Source organism: Solea senegalensis, linkage group LG19, assembly GCF_019176455.1.
Source record: "Solea senegalensis isolate Sse05_10M linkage group LG19, IFAPA_SoseM_1, whole genome shotgun sequence".
Lineage (NCBI taxonomy): Eukaryota > Metazoa > Chordata > Actinopteri > Pleuronectiformes > Soleidae > Solea > Solea senegalensis.
Window position 1 is genome coordinate 4,319,101 of NC_058038.1, and position 24,614 is coordinate 4,343,714.

Below are 24,614 nucleotides of genomic sequence, written 5' to 3' on the forward strand. Positions count from 1 at the left end.
CAACAAACTAAAGGCTTTGTTTTGTTTTGTTTTGGGCTAAATATGCATTTTGTAGATGAGTGTCCTCACTATGACTGCTGTGCCAACATGTGTGTGTGTGTGTGTGTGTGTGGTTTTACATAGATCCTTGTGAGGACCAACAAACTAAAGGCTTTGTTTTGTTTTGTTTTGGGCTAAATATGCATTTTGTAGATGAGTGTCCTCACTATGACTGCTGTGCAACATGTGTGTGTGTGTGTGTGTGTGTGTGTGGTTTTACATAGATCCTTGTGAGGACCAACAAACTAAAGGGTTTTGTTTTGTTTTGTTTTGGGCTAAATATGCATTTTGTCTATGAGTGTCCTCACCACGACTGCTGTGCCAACATGTGTGTGTGTGTGTGTGTGTGGTTTTACATAGATCCTTGTGAGGACCAACAAACTAAAGGGTTTGTTTTGTTTTGGGCTAAATATGCATTTTGTCGATGAGTGTCCTCACTATGACTGCTGTGCCAACATGTGTGTGTGTGTGTGTGTGTGTGGTGTTGTACATAGATCCTTGTGAGGACCAACAAACTAAAGGGTTTGTTTTGTTTTGTTTTGTTTTGGGCTAAATATGCATTTTGTCTATGAGTGTCCTCACTACGACTGCTGTGCCAACGTGTGTGTGTGTGTGTGTGTGTGTGTGTGCGTGTGCGTGTGTATAAATGTGATTGGAAGGCGAGGCAGCACACCTGCTGGGTTTGGACCAGCAGTGTCTCTGGACCTCATATCCTATTCAGGTGAGCTCCTGCAACGGAACAGGAGCATATGGTCTTTACAAAAAAAGAGAAAGAAAGAAAGTAGAAAGAAGGGTTCCTTCCTTCCTTCCTTCTTTCCTCCCTTTCTTCCTTTGTTCCTTTGCGCCCACACACCCATGGCACTGCATGGAAAAGCTGCTTCTTGTTGTTTGCCCCCGTCTGTCTCTGTGTCTCTGTGTCTCTGTGTCTCAGTGTCTCAGTCATCAGTGATTGCTTTGGCAGCGTTCATCGTTGCCCTGAGACGCCAAACTCAGTTTGTTGAACCGTCTTCTCCGTCCAGAGTGAAAGTCATTGTTTAATATTTTACTATCTGTGTGTTTCTTATGCCACTTTAAGTGTTTGTTTTACCCTCATTTTCTTGGGATCCGTTTAGAATCATTTATCTTGATTTTATACAAACCTCTATATTTATTTTAAGCTTTTATTTTCTATTTTGCACAGGGTTTTATCAGAGTTGTTTAGTTAGTTTTGCACTTAACTCAGGAACCACTTACATTGGGGTTTTATATATTCTTTATAGAAACTTATTTCTTTCTTCTTTTCTTTTTTTAATTATTTCAATTTTAAAGTGTTCTATATATTTTCACCCGATCTGATTATTTATTGATACTGAGCTAAAAGCTGTTTGCGTACGGGCTCGGTGCTGCTCGATGTGTTCTCATTTTCCTAATTTGGGTTTCTTATTCAGTCTCCTTTGTTTTTCTTCCTTATTCTTTATTTATTTTGAAAGCAATTTATACTTTAGCTTAAAAAAGAAAAAAGATTGGAAAAGATGGGCGGTGCAAGCGCTCGTACGGAGCAAAGCGTTGCTAAGCGCTGACGTCGTGAAAGTGGATGCATCGTCTCCACACGGCGTCGGGCTAAACTGAGCGTGCCACGTTGTGCGCATCAGAAACGTGCGGCTCCTTCGGTTGGGGGCGGCGCTGGCGTCCGTGTGTCCGTCGTACACGAAACATGCTTATAATTGGCTTATTTTATTAGAACGTTGACACGAAGTAGGAATATAATGAACAGCCACTAGAGGGCGACTACACTGGTTTTTGAATATTGTGTAAAAGAGAAAAGCAATTGAGAATTGATTTGTAATGTTATTCCCTGAAAAGTTAACCCATGTGACACAGATCTGTGCCGCAGGTGCACCCACGGTCACATAGTCAGGCTTTAAAAAATGTGTTTGTTGAGTCAAAGTTCTGATTCATTTCATATCAAATTTTTAGGTCAGTTAAATTCTGTAAAATTTGTTTTGTTTGTACAAGAAACGCGATTTGGTGAAATGTGAGCGGTGTAACACGAGAAGAGTCGCTTCCACGCGCTCACTTGCACACTTACACACGCTGCACTTAACTTATATGTTAATGCAAATATTAGCTCATACAAACATATTGTACTGCCCTCCTGAATGTTGTAAACGCTGTGTAAAAAGGCACAATCACATCACAGGTGTTTATCCACTCGTCCTAAAGCAGGGGCCTCATACTCAGGGGACCTGGGGGCCACTGAACTGTCTATAAAGTCTATAAAGTCAACATAACATGGCAATATTTCACCAAATTTCAAAATAAAAGGGTTTATTTTTAAATGGAGCCATCTATAGACCACAAAATGAAAAAAAAAAAAATGTCATTATAAGTTGCATTATAACGCATGTTTGACACCTCTGTCCTGAAGCCTACACACACACACACTGATCCTCTAAAGTCTCCAGCAGACCCAGTTTGAATACGGAACACTGAATGAAACATGAGGATCAATGAGGCGACCTCCCGACATGAATATGAACATGAACATATCTATGTTTAAAGACGGAGAAGACGATGACAGACAGAGACACTCGGTCCGGAATTCACTCTGCCTCACATCACGTGCAGCATCAGCAGCATCATCATCAGCAGCAGCAGCATCAGCAGCAGCAGCAGCAGCAGCAGCAGCATCACCATGTGCACGTCAGTCCAACGCGAATCAGCGATCCCTAATGTTAGCACATGCGTACATACGGGGGAGCCGCGGCTTTGATCGCCGCACCTCCTCGCTCCTCGTTGCGTGACATCCCCCCTGTGTGATATATATATATATATGTGTGTGTGTGTTGCTTATAGAAGCCTCGGCCTCATAGGTTCACATGTATATTTAACGTCCTCTCTGGTGCATTAGGGAGCGGGAAGCGCCGCGCTCGCCGCCGCCGTCTTATCGCTTCACGAATGTCCACATTTGTTAGCAATGATTTCTGTGCATTAGCCCGGGAGTAGTTATGTACACATGGGAGTGTGCGTGCGTGTGTGTGAGTTTGCGTATGAATCTTTAAACATGTGTAACATATTCTATAAGGATATTTTTAGGTCAGTCTCCTTCCTACGCATGTGTGTGTGTGTGTGTGTGTGTGTTTATGAAACTCTGTGTGCGAGTGTGTGTTAGCGATCCATCCTCCTCTGCACCAGGGGTTAAAGCCACACACTCGGGGCAGCGGTGGCTGCAGGAGACAGAGCACACGGGCGGGCAGCTCATTAGATAGCCCCCCCCCTACCCCCACCCCGCGTGGAGTGTGAAGGAGAAAAAAAACGCCCATTAGCAAAACGAGCGACGCAGCCATCGCTCACACAAACACTGCGGATGTTTAGCGAGCGCGAGTGCACACTATCTTACTGTGAAAGAAGTTTCCGGGGGTCGCACATGAGGTGAAAAGTGTTGAGAAGGTTTATCCGGAGGAGCCGCGTCTCCTCGTGAAGCAAATGATTCCCTTTTTGTTGTTCTGTGCTGCAGCTCCCGGGACAGTTTCCTCGTTTGAAAAGAGCATCAGGAGCAATATTTAATGAGTTTGTAATAAAACGTAAATGAAACAGTGGATTCAAAAATATATAAAGTGGGAAGCGCAACATTAATTATTCAATGGAGCGCTGGCCGCCGCACAGCCACCTATGCATTTTTAGCTAATTGAGGCGGCGCACTATCATATACAAATATCATATACAAATATTAAACGTGAGAGTTTAATATTTGTACACACACGTGCCGGGAAGCTCACGAAAATGGGCAACACGTGGGTAAAATAGAAAGAATGTCGACGCTTTTAAAAAGGCTCGCCCTCAAAATGCTCGTTATCTTAAGTGCGCCCTGTCTAAAGAACACGTTTGCTGCGTTACGCGACGTTTTTGTCCCTTTTGTAAAAGCACACTCCTCCACACCAGCGTCCATTGACAAAAACGGCCGTTTAAGCTTGCAGAACTCAGGATTCGCCCGTTTACTTGCGCCGTCAGAAGAGACTTAAACATATTGATGGCGGCAGCAGTGGATTGAACACTAGTGTGTCCTGTGAGCTAAAATCGCTGTTTTTGTCAATGGAATTTGGTACGGAGGAGTAAGTAGTTTGCAAAGTGATATAAATGTTTGTTTTCTGTCTGAGAGCAAGAAAAAGCTGTGAAATCACTTTTAAGAGAGCATAAAATTAAGATTATACACATCTGGGTGCTAAAACTACTCCTTTACGCTTCTGTTGTGCACAAATTCCAGCCCAGTTTTTTTTTTCTTGACGACGTTCCCTCCACCGTGACGCTAAATGGCAGAAGCGGTCATTCGTCACTGCCTTTCAAAGTGACACGTCCTGATCCAACAGGACAACATAGTTTATCACGGGCGTCCGAGTGACGGATACAACGACGACTCGCATCGCCATGTCGCGGTTCACCACCTCGTTGATCAAGGTTCGGCGCTGTTCTGGCAACTGCAGCGCCGCGGTTTTAAAGGAACGTAATCGGATTTAAAGTCTTCGCGTCGTGATTTTAAATCAAAAGGCACGTGTGTTTTTTTTTTCATTTTTTTTTTTATTTTATTTATAGTCCAACAATTAGAAAAACGCAGCTTGTTTCGTCCAGAGAGATTAAAGTGACAGTGATGTAAAACCAAGTAAACCTGTGTGTGTGTGTGTGTGTGTGTGTTTGAGAAGCCGGACAGTTTGGTATTTGCGCACAATAAATCACTGCAAGATTTATTGTTGCAGCACTAAACCTAAGTAGATCAAAGAGCCACTCCATCACAGTTAAGACAGCAATATGAAATATTGTGTCCTGGGTGTATGCATGTGTCATCTGTGCAGTGAACCCGTGAAGCTCATCGCTGCTCGTCTGTGAGCAGCACAGAATCCTGGGTAATAAGCGTGTCCGAGGCTGATTCCTCCCCGCGACCTCTGACCTCGGGAGTTTTCCCTCCCAACATCCCTGTTAAAACCCCCCCGACTCATGAATCCCTGCCAAACGTAAAAAGACTGCGAAAACGGCGCCTGATCCCCCCGCGTTAGTCGCACCGGCGCTAATTTGCTATTATGCGCGATCTTCCACTCGTGTGTGTGTGTGTGTGTGTGGGTGACTGACTTCACACAGAGAGCGCGTGTGCGCTGCGGTCTGCTGCTCCTTCCTGTCTGCGCCGTCCTCCTGCCGTCACGTCAATGACGGATTTCATCAGATAAGAATCAGGACGCGCATCGTGCCTTGGGTTTGTTTGTTTTGGGGTTTTTTTGGCGACGACAGCGTCTCATTGGAGTCTGGCTGGGTTTCACTCTCAAGGAACCGACTTCAGATCCCAAACCCCCCGCCCCCACCCCGCCCCCCCGGCTGCGGTCTCCACCGCGAGCCCTTCACATCTCTAGTTTGCCAGTTAGCGAGAAGTGGTTGGAGGTCTCCCTCGCCCTCTCTTGTCTCCCCGTCTCTCCGCGGCGCGATAATTAGCTGCCGACTGTCAGGTAATTATCCGAGCTGCATCTAATTTTGGTCGCAACCTCGGACGATAATGGTCAAAATGAAATCAATGGCGAGCATGTGCTCGGTTGGCACATTCCAAACGGCCTCCCCTGATTAATGCGTTAATGGCCGCAGTTGCATCGGCGGCGGTCATGTGTTTATATCTCATTTGGTTTTCGTAATAAACAGTAGATTAATAGAGATATGGGATTAATTAGTGTTTTTTTCTCTCTCTCCCTCTCCCTCTCTCTCTCTCTCTGTCTATAAATCACCACATTAAACAGCTTCATGATTGAGTTTTATTTGTCCAGCGCAGTCTGCTAGAGAAAAAGAAAACAGAAAAAGGGCACATTTGTGCAAAAACAAGAATGTTTGAATAGGAGGAGCGACGCAATTAAGCGAGTATCCCGGTCAGTGGCGGCGTCGCACACAGTGAAGCAGCAGACCACACTTTCAGACCCAATGTTTCGCTGATTGTTGCAGGAAAACCATTTTAGCCACTTAACAAAAGGCTCGCCTAATAAAATCAACGCCAAGCTTGAGTGTATACGGCCTCGTGCGAATATGTTTCGCCATCGCATCTGACCGTTAAACGTCCCCTGTCCAGCCGAAAAACTCAGCTTCGCGTCGCTTCATAAACTCCTTACTCCCTGCACCAAAGTCCATAGAGAAAATCAGCAATTTAACATCGTGCCACACAGGAGCTGTTGATCCACCGCTGCCTCTATCAGAAAGGTCAAATGTGTTATTTTGTGACTTTGGTGTTTGAAATGCTTTTGCTCATATTTACCCTCAGTGTCACAAACTACAGAGCAGCAGCTCCTGTGTCTCTGTGAGCTAAAAAAAATGGAGATTTTTTCGTATGGGATTTGGTGAGCAGTTAAAAAACCTCAGGAAACACTGTACCTAGTACCTCACACAACCTTTACAGCGCCATCGCGCTGACACGCACATACCGTAACATGGATGTAAATAATAATGTTCAAATTCATCTGCGGCGGACACAAGCCGAGCCGCCGAGTGAGAAAAACGACAGTCGCTGTGTAGATTATCGTCGCATGAGTCAGTTTCTCAGCCAAACACACACACACACACACACACACGCGCACGTACAGGTGTCGTGGCAAATATGTGCAAAATGGCTCCCCGCATTGGGCATTTTGTCAAGGAAACGATCGTCCCCCAACGTTCACGGGCGCCGAGAAGTGCCATTAAGTCGGGCAGCGAGTGTAAAAAGGCAGGTGCGACTGACGAAGTGCCCCCACCTTCAGACCAACACTGTCACCTCCCCAGTCCCAGCTGGGGATTGGGTGAATGCGGAGTTATAAAAGCGTAGAGGAAGAAGCGGAGGCGCCGGAACGCGCGTATGTCATCGCGACGCTCCCGCGTGTGATGACAGCCGTACTGTATGTGGCAGTAAATCCGACATACTTATGCATCATTTCCTTGTTTCCCGCGCGCTGGCGACTGAGGGAAAAGTGTCAGCGCTAAGACAACCGTCTCTGCCGGAGCATCAGTCTCTCTGAGAGGTGGAGCTCAGTGGCGCTGCGGCGTTTAAGTGGCAGACGAGGGGGACGCCTGCGAAGTCACAGAAACAACCCACTGCCACTACCACTCACTCCAACAGTGATGCAGTGCTTTTAAAGGACGCTCAAAGATGCTTTACGTACATAAAATAAAACACAGGCAAGGAAATACATACATTTTCACCACACACGGACCATTTTTCCCAATTTATGATTGGGGAGAGACTTCCTGAGACGCCCCAGGTCCGATGTTTGGACAGCCTGAGTCACACTTTTGCGTCTGTGGTGAATCATTCTTCCTGGAGTCGGCCTCATATTCCCGGGAACGCCGCCGCTGCTGCAGCTCACAGTTTATACCCAACACCATTTGTATTGAAGCGTGTGGAGGTTGTGACGTTACAGTTGTTTGACAGCGACACTGCAGGTCTCGATGCTCGGTTATGACGTCTTGTCTGTAGCCGTTAAATCTTCATCTTCGCTGTTTGACTTTTGGGGAGAAAACTTACAGGATGGATTCGTCCACTGAAAAAAATTGTGAGTAGGCCAAAACGGAAGTGTAAGTGGTGTTGTTTAAAAAAAAAAAAAAAAAAAAAAAAAAAGAAAAGTCAACTTCTTGGAAGCCCGTGGCCAAGAGGAAAGGAAACTTGGCTTTTAAATGTGAGGTTGCTGGTTCAAGTCCCCACCAGGTCAAAAAAGGGCTGCGGTACCCAACCCCCATTGCTGCCCACAAGGTTTTTCCTTTTGTTGTCGATGGCTTTTGACCGACACAGCGGACGTCGCGTTACCGTTAGCAACATTAGCAACGTTTTGCGACATGGTCAGCCGCGACGGACGCCACCAGGAGAGAGGTCTTCACAAGAGTTACTCATTCAAGTCTCCTGTGGTCGACCATGTTGACGACACGCCACGCATGTGTGTGTGCGTTTCTGTGCACTTGAGTGAATGAGTGTGTTGTGTTGCGTTGCATTTCCCCTCTGCACGTATCTTTTTGCAGCAGCGACTTTTAGCGACATCAGTATTCCGACAATATCGCCGGGGGGTCAGACGACCCACACCCCGCTCCCTCCCCCCACCCCACCCCACCACCACCACCACCACCACCCTGATCCATTCTGCAGCGCTGCTTTAACTAGAAGCACGGGGAACAAATAAAAATAGATGGGCAAAGTTGTGAGATGTGAGCCCTGAGGGACGCACTGTACGGATGCACATTTTCCGCGAGCATTTGGAGCAGCCCCTTCTCGTCAAAGAATATTATCCTGCCCCCACCTCTCCTCGCTCACCTCACCCCCTTCCCCATCTTTGGATCACGGCCGTAATTCAATTGGGGATAGACAAGAGCAGGATTTCCTTCATGCTTTATTTTTTTTCTTCTCCTCCTTTCCCTATAAACGGGTTGTCTGCCTGTCAGCATTGATAATGCTATAGCTTGTACACACTGCAGCTAACTCTGCCCAAACAGTGCTGCCATCCTCCATACTCTTCCGGCATTGAGGAGCCTCTCCGTGATTTACTCAATGCTTGTCTGCCCATCTGTTTTTTTTTTCCCTCTCAGTTTCATTGTCTCTCCCTCTCCCGAGGACGTCTCTCCTTCTCCTGCGCTGATCTGTTTTTCTATTCCACAATCTAAGCATTGTCCATCTGATACGTCTGCGTGTCTCCGGCTATGTTTTCATCCGTGGAGAGAGGAATGAAATGCGATCTGACAGCAGCTTGTTTTTTTTTGTTTTTTTTGTTACTGTACGCTTCTACCTTCCAGGCTCTCGGGCTCCGTGTGGTTTGAACATCCCAGCTGATTCTCCAGTGTATTATCAGCGAGGCTGGGGTTTTAAGTTATGGCCTGAAATGAGCTCGTCCACGGGCAGCAGGTGTACTCTGAAGCTCCACGCGCGCGCACATCATTGGTCAGCTAACAAGGACACAAATAAGTAAATGATATACAGACTGACAGGTGCGATCGACCAGAAAAAAAAATAAATAAAAAGGTTCAATGCCGAGAGCGGTCGGCTTCCTCCGAGAGTTTCCTCTCTGAGATTCTTAACTCTGACAGCTTCTTGACAGCGTTGACTTCAGAACTGTGTCTGACACTCAGACACGCTGTTATCATTTTTTCTGGGATGTTCAACATCATGTTAATGGGTGTCGGGAGAATGTGACAAGGTGTGGCAAACATCAGAGTCGCACTTAAGCTTTTTGTCGCGCTTGTACGTAGAGTGAATATCAAGAGAAGGTTAATTTATTAAGCGGTTGTAACACCCGACATGTTAGGGAAGTCTCTGCGGCGCTAATTTAATAATAATTAAGCTTTTTGTGCATCTATATGAAAGAATTAGGGTGGAGCAATATGGCAATAAGAATATTTTTCCCATTTTGATGAATATTTATCATAGTTTCCCCCCCGATACTGTTTAAAGTAGGAAAAGCATCCTGAAGAAACCACAGATTTAATTAGTTAAACTTTAGCATGTAGTTTATTTCCATATAAAATGATAAAAACAACAACTTTTTTAAAGCTGCTTGTTTAGCTGTTAGCAGCAAGGAAGTATCGCAGCACTGCTAATGCTAGTGTTGTTAGCAGAACAGACGTAGCACAGCACTGCTAACGCTAGTGTTGTTAGCAGCACGGAAGTAGCACAGCACTGCTAATGCTAGTGTAGCTAACAGCAAACAAACTATTACTCTTAAGCTAACTTGCATTAGGCGTTAGGAGGAGTCAAGCTAGCATGAGTCGGCATTTTCTTCTGTTCTGGTTGACATTCTTTTTTTACTTTTTTTTAAGTTCACTTTAAGGTCCACCACCACTTTTGTTGCCCTCAGCTCCACTTTCACTCGTTTACAACTTGACCTTCTTCGTTCTTTTGGGAGCGTTCTGGGTGTTGTGAGTGTGTTGTGAGCATGCCAGCCCCGGAAAAGGCCAACTCTGACTGGCAGATGTCTCGCCTATTTCTATTTCTCTAGCTTTACATATAACTCTACATTACAAATCCTGAATTTAAACACTATCGTCTTTCCAGATCCTCTGATCACCCAGCCCCCTGAGATGGTTGATTAACAATGACTAAAGACGCCAGAGAAGACTTCAAAGACGTGGATATTTTCATTGATTGACATGGAATACAACCATTCACAGCTCATATCGTGTCTGCATGTGAGAACAAAGTGACGTGTCTGAGGAAACATCCGCACTGTTGTAACATGAAGTAGCGTCGCAGCCGTTCACAGCTAAATTATATTGTGTCAGTGGCTGCCAATAAATCAACTTCTGGTTACTGATTAGAGGGAAAGAATCTGCGGGTCAGAGGTCGTCTCTAATCGAATGTGGTTTCATGGCATTCAGACACATTTAGCGTATATAGTAAGTGGCGTCCAGACCTGTGCCTCGTGTGAGCTGCACATTATCCAATCACACAGGATAGATGTTAATACCCGGTCTGGAGCAGAGTGTGCGAGAGTAGCCCAGGAATCCAAAAACAAAAGCCGTTAAATGAAGAGTAAGATGGAGAAAGAGAGGGAGAGTGATAGGCTGCATCAGAGTGGTGAGGAAGCTAATGCCTCCTGAGACTGTTTGTAAGTGAGGGAGGCCTTTGGATGGCGCGCTGACTTCAGTATGTGCATTACTCAGCCACATAAATCTGGGAGCCCCCGCCTCGGCTGCCTGCTTTGGTTTGGCTTTAATTACCTGAGCTATCCTGCACTCACCACCAGCACTTCCCTAATGGGGCTGCCTCACTCGGGCATCACTCACACTCAGTCCGGCCAGCTGGCAGGATGGCCTGAGGGGGGGGAGCCTGGTCCTCCTATTATAACTCCAAGTCTGTGCCCTAACACACCTGTAGTCTGAGCATGTGTGTGTGTGTGTGTGTGCGCACACTGTCCATCTCCTCAGCTGTCACACAAACTTACTTTTAAATCATAGAAAGAAAAAATCCTCATGAAAACAGGCCCTAAAATATTAACAGCTGGTTTTCCTTTAGCTCACGCTGACCACTAATCTGACTTTCCATTACACCGTTAAGTATCTGAATAGATATGTGTCCTTGGGCTCTGTTTTTTTCACTGTCAGTCCACTGACACACACTCGTCAAGTATGTGTGCTTTCATTCTCCTTGTGTACAGCTGCCTAACAATGTGCCAAGAGCTTTCAGTGCTGACTTAAAATGCATCAGACCTTTTTTTTTTTATTTTTTTTTTTATTTTTTTCCAGAAAAGACATTGAGACAACTTGGTATGAGCCCCGGCCGCCGTTGAATGACTCGCGGTGACCTTGGAGATTATTGCTATACTCGACAGAAAAAAAAAAAAGCTATATGTTTGTCAAGAGCTGTCTGTCATCAATGAGCTTTTGTGTTGGCTATCGATCGGCTCCCGGCCAGGACACCGGGGTTGATGGATGCACAACAAACAGACTGTGCGTTGCCAGCACACACACGCCCCCCCCACCCTCCCGTCATGATGGGATGTCAAGTCGGCGAGGGCCGACCATGCTTCTACTTCCTCGCGTGAATCCACAGAATAAAGCCCAGTCCCATTTCTATCAGCACCACATGGCTCTCTCTGCATTTCTTAGTACGGCAGCGTTATTTAAACCCCGGCGACGTTCCATAGATGTGCACAGGAAGTGATGTATTTTATGTGGAGATACAAAAATTACATATAAATGGATGCATGATATTGGACTTATTTGCCAATATTGGATATGCCAATTATGTCGGGAGTGCTTGCGCTGAAAACCAATATCACACCCAACAACTAAGGTAATTTAGTCTCTTCTGTAGCGAAATGAACATAACATTTTTCATATTCATGTAACAGCAGATAGATAAGTTGATCAAATAAAGAAAGAAAGAAAGCAATAGTTCTAGAGGTCATCCGCATAGAAGTCAAGCAGTATTTTTAGTCGTATCTTGTTGTGTTTGCCAATATCTGCCGATACCACTATTTTGCATCCCTTCGACATATGGATGTATATCTGCAAACGGTTGGAGTACAACATCCACGCAAGGTTTCATTGGTGAATTCTACTGCTAACAAATAAACCAGGGGAGAGAGATTCTGTCTTGCAGCTTTAAAATCTGGGACACTTTCATCCTCTCACATCAGCAAATCGTCAAAACTAAAATAACAATGTATCGTTGTCAATAGTTTGCTACTGTGGCCTTTAGATATATATAAGGAGACATGTCAGAAAATGACGTAAACAATGTACCGACAGTGAACATGTTTCGTTGTGGTTAGTGTGGCTACACAGAATGCTAACTAGTGTTTTAATTCTAACACATTCTAATAATTCTGCGTCATGGATTTTTGTGAACTATAAATAAAAATATTTTACTTATACTTTCAAAATTTCAAAATACTTTTATTTTGAAATGATGTGCAATATCATCATGAATGCCTTTTACTGTGATACCATGATGGAATATCGCCCGCCACCGCTGAACACTGTCGTCCATTGGCCCCCGGGTCGTTGGAGGTTGAGGCCCCCCCGCGGTAAATGCAGAGCAGCAGCTGCTTAAACCCTGCGTGCACTGTAGAGTCATGTAACATGGGAGTGAATGCATATTACGTGGTTTAAACCGCGTGATTAAACATTTTCTTTTGACCAGCGGGGAATGGAGGGTATAATAGTTGCGCCCCGCCCTCCACCTGGTGCAGAACAGAGCCGTGTCCCTAAACAGAGATTCATTAGTAAACATGGAATGGATTACTGTATAGTTTAGCCCCCGCATCGATAACAGGCCCTGATTGCTTTGTATAAAAAAAAAAAAACATTGCGAGCCTGCTGTAGCGAGAGAGCCACTGTATCTGCAGCATGCACATATAAAGATAACAGCACAATTCCCCTATCAGTTGACCTGGTTTCTCTTCAGTTAGTGAGCTCCAGCCTCCAGGGTGCAATTGAGAGAGCCTCGGTCCTGATACTGGATACGACGCGGATGCCGGGGTGCGACGCAGCCGACCGCCAGCCCCCCTGTGATTTTGCCGATTTTTCAGGAAGTGAACTGCCGCTGCTCTATTATTCCGCCTCTGTCTCTCACACCAGAGAGAATGGCATTAAAGTTAATTTCAGCGCGGCGGCTCCAGCTGGTGCTGTTGCATGCACAAAGACGGGCCAGTTGTTATGTATTTTTATTGTAATAGGAGAGGCAGCAAAAAGGGCTGTTATGAAGTGTTTGTTTTCCTCTCTTGACTGGCTTTAACCCCCGCCTCGTGGCTAAGCGTGGATACGCTGCGAGGTCGCGCCGATCGATCTGCTTTGATATTTTATAGACCACAGTCCGCTCCCACCAGCAGGAGCTACTGCCGCCGCCGCCGCCGCCTTGCCTTTCCCCAGTGCCGAATTACTAATGTGATCCACCTGTGACCACGAGAGATCTCACATACACACACACGCACACACACGCGTACTCCAATCAAACCAATCAGGGTTGCAGCAGTTGACCCCCACAGTTAAACACCCTTACAAAATAGAAAACATCACAAAATATAAACGGTGGAATTTTACCGCCTGTAACCGTCTTTCATTGTAGTTTTACTGTCACATTATCCCCAAACATCTGGGCCTGAGAGTGTGCGGCACTAAAGCCCGGTGTCATTTCACAGCCGCTGCGTGTTTCGCACGTGCTGGACCGGATCCAAAATTGACGACAATTTTGCAGACGAAATACAGGGAGTGGAGGGGGGGGAAAAGAAAAAAGACGCCAGATTACAGGAGATTTCCCGACCCGTGGGAATTGTCGCTCAGCTGATGTTGACAAAGCCGAGCAGATGTAGGTTAGCGGGAAAAAAAAACCCACACGTTTGGAGGAGAAATCGTTCATGTACACGTGTCGTTCTGTGCGTTTTATTTTTTTTTGAAATTTCACTCTCTTGTTCTGCTGCACTGACAAGTCGGAAAACCCGACTGAATAATTCACAAGTCAAAAAAAAAAAAAAGAATGTATGGAATGAAATCAATAGTTGCCCTTTTACTGGGCTTGACAGAGAGACAGTGTGTAACAGTTGTAAAGCAGAACTCAATCAATAACCTCAAGGTCTTTGTTTTTGTCTCCAACGCTCGCGTCCTCGCTCTCGTGTCTTGCAGAACATTTCACAACCCGCCGCCCCCCCCCTACATTGGACATGTTTCATGGCTGCTGTTCATGGATGTTTCCATTATTTATCTCTGCGTTAAACCCCCACCGACCCCCGACTGTCTTCTCCACATCTCGAGGTTGTCATTAGCCGCAGTACGTTGCGATGGCGCTCAGAACAATTAAGATAATAATGCTGCGACCGATCGTAATGGCGATAATGATAATGAAGAGATAATGATAAGAAGGAGTGGAAATGACTGTCACAAATAGTTTTTTTTTCTTTCATTTTCTCGTGTGTGTGTGTGTGTGTGTGTGTGTGATTACACAACAGCAACATGGCACTTTTCCGACACCAATAATAACAATAATTATTATAATGATGATGAGTGGGAAACTCACCCCCCTCCCTCCCCTAGTCATCCTCCTTCCACCTTTATCTTTTACTGCTTCCCATTAAAAAATAAATAATGGGGGGGGTTCACGTGTAGCGTCCATTAATTTAACCAGTTACATGACACCACACGGTCCTGAGAGCCCGGGGGCAACAATTCACTGTATTTCCCCCCCAATGTAAGTGCAGTGTAATGAAGGAAAAGCAAATAATATAGAATATATATGTTTTTGTGTAGTGTAAGGTAACGTATGGTAGTGTAACTTAAGGTAACGTCACATTATGTAACCTAATTCAAGGTAATGTAACGTAAGGCAATGTAAATTAAGTTAACATAATATAAAGTAATGTAAGGCAACGCAAGGTAACGTAACGTAAGGTAACTTGAAATAAGGTAACATAAGTTTAGGTAACACAAAGGAGCGTAATGAAAGCTAACGTAATGTGAGGTAATGTAGCGTAAGGCTATGTAACTTAAAGTAACGTAACATAACTTTAGAAAAGGTACTGAAAGGTAACGTAACGTAAGGCAAGGTAACTTGAAGTAAGGTAACATAACTTTAGGTAACACAAAGAAGCGTAATGAAAGCTAACGTAATGTGAGGTAATGTAGCGTAAGGCTATGTAACTTAAAGTAACGTAACATAACTTTAGAAAAGGTACTGAAAGGTAACGTAACGTAAGGCAAGGTAACTTGAAGTAAGGTAACATAACTTTAGGTAACGCAAGGAAGCGTAATGAAAGCTAACCTAACGTAAGGCAGTGTAACTTAAAGTAACTTAACGTAACTTTAGGAAAGGTACTGTAAGGTAAGGTAACGCACCGTAAGGTAACACATCGTAAGACAACACACTGTAAGGTAACGTAATGTAAGTAAATGACATAATGTAATGTAAGGCAACACAAGGTACCGTAACGTAAGGCAAGGTAACTTGAAATAAGGTAACATAAGTTTAGGTAACACAAGGAAGCGTAATGAAAGCTAACGTAACGTGAGGTAATGTAGCGTAAGGCTATGTAATTTAAAGTAACGTAACATAATTTTAGAAAAGGTACTGAAAGGTAACGTAACGTAAGGCAAGGTAACTTGAAGTAAGGTAAAATAACTTAAGGTAACACAAGGTAGCGTAATGAAAGCTAACCTAACGTAAGGCAGTGTAACTTAAAGGAACGTAACTTTAGGAAAGGTACTGTAAGGTAAGGTAACGCACCCTAAGGTGACGTAATGTAAGGTAAGGTAACACATCGTAAGACAACACACTGTAAGGTAAAGTAATGTAACTAAATGACATAATGTAATGTAAGGCAACACTAAGTACCGTAACGTAAGGCAAGGTAACTTGAAGTAAGGTAACATAATGTAAGGTAAGGTAACACATCGTAAGATATCACACTGTAAGGTCACGTAATGTAAGGTAGCATAACTGAAGTTAACATAACAAGTAACTTAACATAACTTAACTTAACATAAGGTAACATAACGCTTGTGACACAACCCACAGTGATGTCATCTTTGAGGGTGTCCAGGACCATTTTTTTGTATATATATACTCTATGTGTGTATGTATGTACGTATACATGAAAAAGTGTATAGAAATAGGTCATGTGTGTGTGCAGTGCTGGGTTTTCATCTTCATTCTCTCGCCCACACCTCCTTTCTTGCCCATAATAATTTAATTACGGCAGCGAAATGTACATTATTTTCACTTTAAATTCAACAACTGATCCATTAAAGCGGGGGCTGCGTTATGAGAAAGAGGAGACCACCGAGAACAGAGAGAGCGAGAGAGAGAATAGTGATGCAACGACTCTGGACTCTACTGTATTTATGTGTGTGTGTGTGTGTGTGTGTGAACTCTGTTGATAGAAATTGGCCCTAATCGCCTCGGCGGCAAAGAGAGCAGTCCACGTAACAGCGTGGCTAATTTCCATAGCTTTGATGCGGACGTGGTCTGTGTTTAGTCAGCTAAGATGTTCAGATGGACAAAGCAGGAGGAATGTCAGGGTCTGACACACAGCGGGAGGCCGAGCAGCTGACGCCGCCGTGGCGACGGCCGCTTTGATATGCAAGGTTATGGTGATGCATCGTGATGTGTTTTGGCGGATGAACCTGCAGACACAGGAGAAAAAAAAAAAAAGAGAAGAAGAATCACTCTTTTAACTTTTAACGTTGTTCTTGTCACATCGCACGTATGATTACTATTATAATATATATATCTCTCTTTTTTTTCTTTTTTAAATACCGACGTGTATCCAAAGTGTAATTCAACGGAAAATTGGAAGATTTCCTTTTTGAAAGCTCTGATCAATCCTGCGCACGAGTTAATAACATGGAAACAATTAAAAACCAACTAAAAAACAAGAAAATGAGCTTAAAAGTGTCATTTGGTGTAATTAAGGCCACATTTAATGGATCCGGTGCTAAATTGTCAGTGTACGAGGGTTTGACTTGAACGCAGCAGACTGAGGTTTCTGCACTTATTGGATTTCTTGCCACGAGCGAAATAAGGAGACGAAGGACGCCGCGTTCGTAGCCGCATACTAAACAGGAAGCCGCGAACTGAGCTTAGCTTAGCACAAAGAGAGTGTGGATGAAGGAGATCTGATCAACGTCACGACCGATCCAGATTTAAGGGCCTCGTCCGTGAGGCACAATGAACACGCGATCGGTCAGATATCCGTCACGCTGACTCCACCGTATTGGATTTCTCATAAAATACCGATACAGCGGCCAATCATAACACGTCCGACGTGCACTGTCTCTGCCCGACCTCCCGTCTCCTCCAGCGCGGGTGATTTAAGGCCCCTGCAGCGAGTTTATGGCGTGTGTGCGTGTGTATATATATATATATATGTATATATATATATATATATATATATATATATATATATATATATATATACATATACACATATATATACTAAACGGACATTTTAATAGGCTTTTACTTCTTTTTTTTCCTTTCTTATTCTATTGTGCGACGCAAGCAGTCATCGTAAATTACAATCATGATAATTTGTTGACGCCGGCTGAAAAACCTTTCAGGGTGTCGCTGAAATGTCAAAAGCTGACCACCACTGACTGCCATGTGTTGTTAGTTTTCTGAACTGCATCATGTGCATCTTGTACTAGAGAATATTAAAGGGAGGGAACCCGAGAATATGTGTCCCCTCACTGTTAGACAGCTATTTTCCAACAAGAACCAAAGGTTTCTCAACCCCTTACTCTCCCACACCAAAGTCCATTGAGAAAACCGCCATTTGAAGATTGCGTGGCCACAGCACTTGCTGCTCCACTGCTGCTTCATTTGGTCATTTGGTGTCGCTTAAATAAATCAGAAAACAGGAAATCAAAGCTCCAAAGTCTCAAAATAACACATTTAAACTCAGTGATGGAGGCAGCGGTGGATCAACCACTCCTGTGTGCTGTGACGTAAAATGACCGGTTTTCTCTATGGACTTTGGTGCAGGTGGCTAACAAAAAGTAAACTTTCCAGTCATAAAATCCAGTCTAAAGGGAAGATAGAGTGTATACCGTATACTTAAACAGGCATACGTTTTACTCGTAATAGACTCAGCTCAGTTTTTCCTGGTGTCCCCCGCTGACGGCCGTGGTCCCAGCGTCCTCTGCGTCAGTATATTATACAAGCACACATTACTAACCTGAACTACCACATTAACCATTTATGCTCAGGAGGACGAGCAGAGTCCCCAAATCATGCCAAGCTGAATATTTCGGGAGAAAAACAACATTTATGAAATGATGCACAAGAAGTCTGCGAAACAATCTCCATTTCACGGCGCGGCGCTGCAGCCACACACACACACACACCGAAAAGTATTTAACTCGGTGTAAACATCGTGAAGCTTCAATTAGGAGCTGAGTGGGGATGATAGAGAATATGCATAATGCCGTCAGACAGTTAAATCATGTGTGGATTAATGTGATTTCACAGAGAGAACTTCAGCGAGAACAAAAAAAAGCCTGAGACACCTGATCTTAAGGAGGTGATATTGTGTATTGGCTGTTTTTGTGAAGATAATGAAGAGCAGCAGCAGCAGCAGCAGCAGCAGGCACATTGACCTGTTGTGTGCATTGATGTATAACTCTGCTCCTCCTCTGCTTTTCTTCTTTCACTGGGGGGAAAACAAAAGAAAAATCATGTTCGGTCTCTCCGCGCTGCCATCAGGGCTCCGAGGCAATCTGCGGCACCTCTGAACACGCGGCGTCCTTCGCGGTGCCGCCGTGCGTCCGTCAGTGCCAACGGCGCACCCAGGTTCATTCCCCCACATTTTTGTATGCACCGCGGTCTCAGCTCAGGCACGCTCGTGTGTGTGTGTGTGTGTGTGTGTGTGTCGCGGCTAAAACCGGACAGACTTTGGACCGGAGGACTGGTGAGGACAGGGCGGAAGAGAGATTAAGAGCTACACCGTTGTTTACCTCCTCCTCCAAGGTGCAAGGATACGCTGGCGTTTATAAATGTTGGTCGTTGTTATTGGATACCTCGCAGGCTTTTGGGAGAGGAAAAAGGAAAATGAAAAACTTTGGGAAAGACCCAGGAGGGGTTCGATACAACTTTAATAATGCGTAGCAGGAGCTAAATGAGCCATTCTGCGGTACTTTAAGACATCTTCCCTCCAACACCCTGCCTCCGCCGACATCCACCTCCCGCCCCACCACCTCACCCACAGTCTCAGGGCCTGAATTATTAAAAGTGTTGTTTTCCCTTATTGCATTGCAGCAATGTGCCTCGTTGCTAGAAATGAGCTGCACGTCGTGTGAGTTCGAACGCTTAAAGTGACCCACGTCCAAAGGTAGAGTCCAGAGGAGGACACACACACACACACACACACACGAAGAAGAAGTCAAAAATGCATGTATCCCAGTCTAAAGTTACAGCCTCAAGCTGATGTCGTGGCAACTTTAGCATTTTTTTTGTTTAAAACTTTACCTTTTTAACCACTTTCGTGGCGTATCTTCCTCGGAGCTCTCACCTGATGTTAGGTGGTGACGCGCCTTATCAGGCGTCACGGAGGCGTGGTCTTCCTGTCCGGTTTGACGGGTCGACCACGCCTCCCGCTGTCCAGCTGCTCCAGGTGTGTGACAGCATTGAGTTACGCCTCAGATGTTTTTTTTTATTTAGGTAGTCTTCTTTCTTATGGCTCAAACATGGCCGCCAGGGGAGACGTCCTGTCAGGTGAAGTCTAGAATATTTGAAGAATATTTTCTCTTCTGTTGGCATGCGTGCGTCGCATTACCGTAACTCCTAGATTCGTTTTGTGATGTCGAGAAAGTAAGGACTGGCGATCTGTCCAGGGTGTAACCCCCTGCCTTTAGCCGCATGTCAGCTGAGATTGGCGCAGCACCGCCGCATGACCCTCATGTGGAGGATAAGGAAAGTGAAAGTTATCTTGGGAAAATCACTTTTTTTGACAATTCTACAGCCATAAAATCAAAATGAATCCAGACTGAGCAGACTTCTCCAGGAAACTGAAGTCAAAACTTATGAAATGAGGCGGCGGTAGACCAGCAGCTTCTGTGTCACGTTTGTATGAGAGTGTGAGAGACTCTGATTTCTTTGAGAAACGATGAGGTAACTCATGAAGGGCTAAAATCCTTCATTTCTCGTATCCCTGTGATTTCACGGAGAGTGTGGATGCAGGTACACACACACACACACACACACACACAGTGCAGTCAGTATCACTTATTGTTATTCTTGTAAATGAAAGAACATTCTTGATATGCAATTGGAAAGAGGTGAAGCTGTTCTCATTGTCGCGTTTTAGCTCGGAGACAACAGCGACGTCAAGTCTTTTGTAGTTCAGACAGTCAGTGCGTCCACTCACGCTCACACAGCAGTTGCTGATGCATAAACAATAGATGCTGCGTTCTTTTCAGTCCAAACCGATTGTAATTGAACAAGTTTCCATTCATCTTTGGCATCGCTGGGAAGAAAAGTTTTTTTTTTTAAAAAGAAAACCGGAGAAGTCTGAGGTTGAATCTTGTTGGCGTTGCAAATAATTTATAAGCAGATTTGAGCCTGAAATATTGGTAGTAGCAGCATCAGTCCTGAAATCCATGTTGGCCTAACTCCACGTGTTCGTCTGCACGGAGATAAAATAAAATAAAATAAAATAAAAAGAGAAGAGAATTGAGCCAGACTGGAGCATCAGGCATCAGTCACTTAATAAAACAAAACCCTCTGCAGCTCTCGTTGTACATGCCAGATGTTTTTTAGGCCTGAAATGTTTGATGCCTGTAAATAAATGCCTATATTCTGAATATTGAAGATTTAAAAAGAAAAAAAAAAACACACACGCAGATAAAGGAAAAAAGTTAATAGATAATACAAAGCATTCCCTCACTTCTCCCCCTGCTAGCCACACACACACACACACACTTTAATCACATGATTAATAATTAATCAGAGGTTGGGCTCAATACTGTTGAGTCTGCAGATGAGAGAACACTCAGCTACTGCTAACAAAAAAAAAACAGGATTAAGAACCAAAACAGCAGAAGAAAGAAATGGACGATCAACAGTTTATCATAACACAACGAGCTAACGCGTCGAGTCACATCAGTTTTAGCACTAATAAATAACCCTACACTTAATTAATAACACTCTAAGTCTTTAATATTTACTGCATTTTCTGACACACACACACACACACACACACCAAACTCCATAGAGAAAATCAACGATTTTACACCACAGCGCAGCAGTCGTTGACCCACAGCTGCCTACGTTATTAAGTTGAAATAATGTTATTTTAGTGATTTCGGTGTTTGAAATCCTCCGTTCAGATTTGCCGCAGTGGCACAAAGCGTCCATACGAGGCAGCAGCGGACCAGCAGCTCCTGTGTCCCAGTGAGCTAAACGGCTGCTTTTCTCAATGGAGTTTGGTGTGGGAGAGTGGAGCCAGTTACAAACTTACACGCACACGTGTTACTATCAGGGGAAATGCAGACACGGTTGCGTCACATGTGATTTATAGACACAGTAAAGCAGTCGAGCGACACTAAACCAGTCACTTTAACTCTTCATATGTGTCTTGTTCTAATCAGAGTTAAACGGACACTTTTCAGCGACCGTGTACGAGAAGAGTGAACAGGTTGGAAAAACAGTGGAAAAACACTGTTAGATAATGTGTAATGACTGTAACAGGTCAGGTTTGTGTCTTTGTTGAAAGAGTACACAAAAAAACATTGATTTTTAATCTATTCCACTACATTAGAACTGATTATAGGAACAAACAGCGATCGTTTGCTCAATTTATTTGTCTCCGCTGAAGAATTAAATATTAAAACGACTATTTATACTTCGGTTCGGCGCGGAAAGCGATTGACTCGTTCTTTTCTCTCTTTTTTTTTTGATCTTTTATTAGCGCGTCTGTGTGTTTTCCTGTGTTGCAGCAGCAGCAGCAGCAGCAGAGTGTGTTTACCCAGCTGTAATTACAACATGCACAATGACCTCATTCTGCTGTGTCAGTCGCTGTAATGTATAGGCCCTTGATCTTAAACTGCGAAGAGAGAAAAGAAAAAGGAAAACAAAAATGCTCTGCACTTATTTCCAATATGCTGACAACATTCCCAGCAGACGCTTGGCCGTGACGGCGGATCAGAATTTGATCCCGTTCGTCTGACAAACTTCTGCCTCTTTTTCTGCCTCAATATGCGTTCAATAATGTGAAATGATATTAGCTGAAGGAGCTCATTGACTGCGCACTCGGGGTCTCTCTCTCTCTCTCGCTCTCTCTCTCTGTGTCCTCCTCTTCCTCTGCTCCTCTTCCTCACACACACACACACACACACAAACACGCAGATGAAGAAATGGAGGGAAAAGGAGAGTGGACGTGCAGCAGCAGCAGCAGCAGCAGCAGCAGCAATCACACGGAGGCGATGCCCCCCCACGCCTGGCCCATTAATAACAGTAATACGCACACCGCGCCCGAGCCAGCACTGCCGAAAGCACCGCTGACACTTTAATGGGCATTTTTTACTTTTGTTTTTAAATAATGCATGTGCTACTTGTCAGCACTGCTTCCCTGCCTCTCTCCACCCCTGGCACTCGCCTCTGCAGCCCCTTTTTTTTTTTTTTTTTCCCCTTTGTGCAGAAACTACAACGGGGACCTGTGTTTTTTTGGTGCTCACTCCTTAAGCCTGCGTTCATCACTTGCGGATGCCCCGCCCCCCGCGCCAAAAGTCGGCACTACATCACCTTCCCGGGGACACGTGTGAATGTACGCGTTCGACACGCATGTGTTTGTGGAGGCCCCCCGCTCATTGGCCCAAGCTAATGAAGAGTACAGGGTCAGGGTCTGATCCAGTGATAATTAAAAATCGTTGACTTTTACTTCCTTTTCAAAACAGACCTCAGATCTGTCATTTTGTGTGGTTTTATTATTATTGATGGGTCTTGGAAATAGTCAGTGTGTATCTATCTATCTATATATCTATCTGTCTGTCTGTCTGTCTATCTATCTATCTATCTATATCTATCTATCTATCTATCTATCTATCTATCTATCTATCTATCTATCTATCTATCTATCTATCTATCTATCTATCTATATGTGTCTATCAATCTATCTATCTATCTATCTATCTATATATGTGTCTATCTCTATCTATCTATCTATCTATCTATCTATCTATCTATCTGTCTATATGCCTATCTATCTATCTATCTATCTATCTATCTATCTATCTATCTATCTATCTATCTATCTATCTATCTATCTATCTATCTATCTGTCTATATGTCTATCTATCTATCTATCTATCTGTCTATATGCCTATCTATCTATCTATCTATCTATCTATCTATCTATCTATCTATGTCTATCCTATCTATCTATCTATCTATCTATCTATCTATTTATCTATCTATCTCTATCTGTCTATATGTCTATCTATCTATCTATCTATCTATCTATCTATCTGTCTATATATCTATCTATCTATCTATCTATCTGTCTATCTATCTATCTATCTGTCTATATATCTATCTATCTGTCTATCTATCTATCTATCTATCTATCTATCTATCTATCTATCTATCTATCTGTCTGTCTGTCTATCTATCTGTCTGTCTATCTGTCTGTCTATCTATCTGTCTGTCTGTCTGTCTATCTATCTATCTATATATATATATCTCTATCTATCTGTCTGTCTGTCTGTCTGTCTGTCCCTTGTCTGACTGGAGACTCCTCACACCAAAGTCCATAGAGAAAATCAGCGATTTTAAAGTCGCTGCACACAGGAGGTGTTGATGAACTGCTGCCTCCATCAGTAGATTTAAATGTGTTATTTAGTGACTTCAGTGTTTGAAGTCACCACGGTAACACAAACCGACCATACGAGACAGCGGTGGACCAGCAGCCCCTGTGTGCGCGTGAGCTGAAATTGTCGATTTTCTCAATGGGCTTTGGTGTGGGCGGGGTTACGGACCTCAGTTTCCAGTCAGAAAACACTGTGTTATGATGAAGACTTAATCAGATGTTTATATATATATTTCCTTTGATTGACTTTGATTCTGTATTTGCTTTTTTTTCTTTCTTTCTTTCTTGTCTTGCTGCCCGCCGGAGTTGCCCCCTCGCTGCCTCCTGTCTGTTTCAATGACGCCGAGTTGTGTTTCTTTGTGTGTCCCCCGCAGGAAACACGTTGTGTAAGTCAGGAAGCATCGCTGTCTTCGGGAACGTGGTGTACAGCGGACTGCTGAACGATCACCTCTGGCATTTGGGAGTGCCCCTCTTCACAAGACTGGTAAGAGCGGCGGCCTCAGCTATGGCCTCTGTGCACGCTTACCTCCATTTTGTCCGCGGGGTTTCTTTCAACGTTTGGTTCTGTTGAGGCCCAAACCCGCTCCAGGTGCATGACTCCTCCCCCCTGGTGTCTAATGGGCTGCTTTTTTGGGTTCCCTGCTCCTCTGACATGTGTTGGTTGAAGTTTCTGCTCAGCGTAGACGACGTGACAGTCGTCTGAGCGTGTTGTTAAATATCAGACTTTTTAAAAGGTTTCCTGTTTCCTCTCCGAAGCCCCGGGGCTTCCTGTGGGAATATGAAACGTAAGAATCGCAGGTGAAGCTGCTCTGTGTGTGTTCTTCTTCT

At 44.2% G+C, this 24,614-nt stretch overlaps 1 protein-coding gene across 3 annotated transcripts in view; it reads left to right on the top strand.

Moving 5' to 3' along the window:
• The window catches only part of LOC122784870 (RNA binding protein fox-1 homolog 3-like), a 498,591-nt gene that overhangs the window by 321,192 nt on the left and 152,785 nt on the right, over nucleotides 1-24,614 (top strand). For all 3 annotated transcript variants that reach the window (XM_044050270.1, XM_044050274.1, XM_044050273.1), the window contains exon 6: nucleotides 24,161-24,270. In XM_044050270.1, the coding sequence (XP_043906205.1) occupies nucleotides 24,161-24,270 (110 nt within the window). The remainder of the gene's footprint in view (nucleotides 1-24,160; nucleotides 24,271-24,614) is intronic.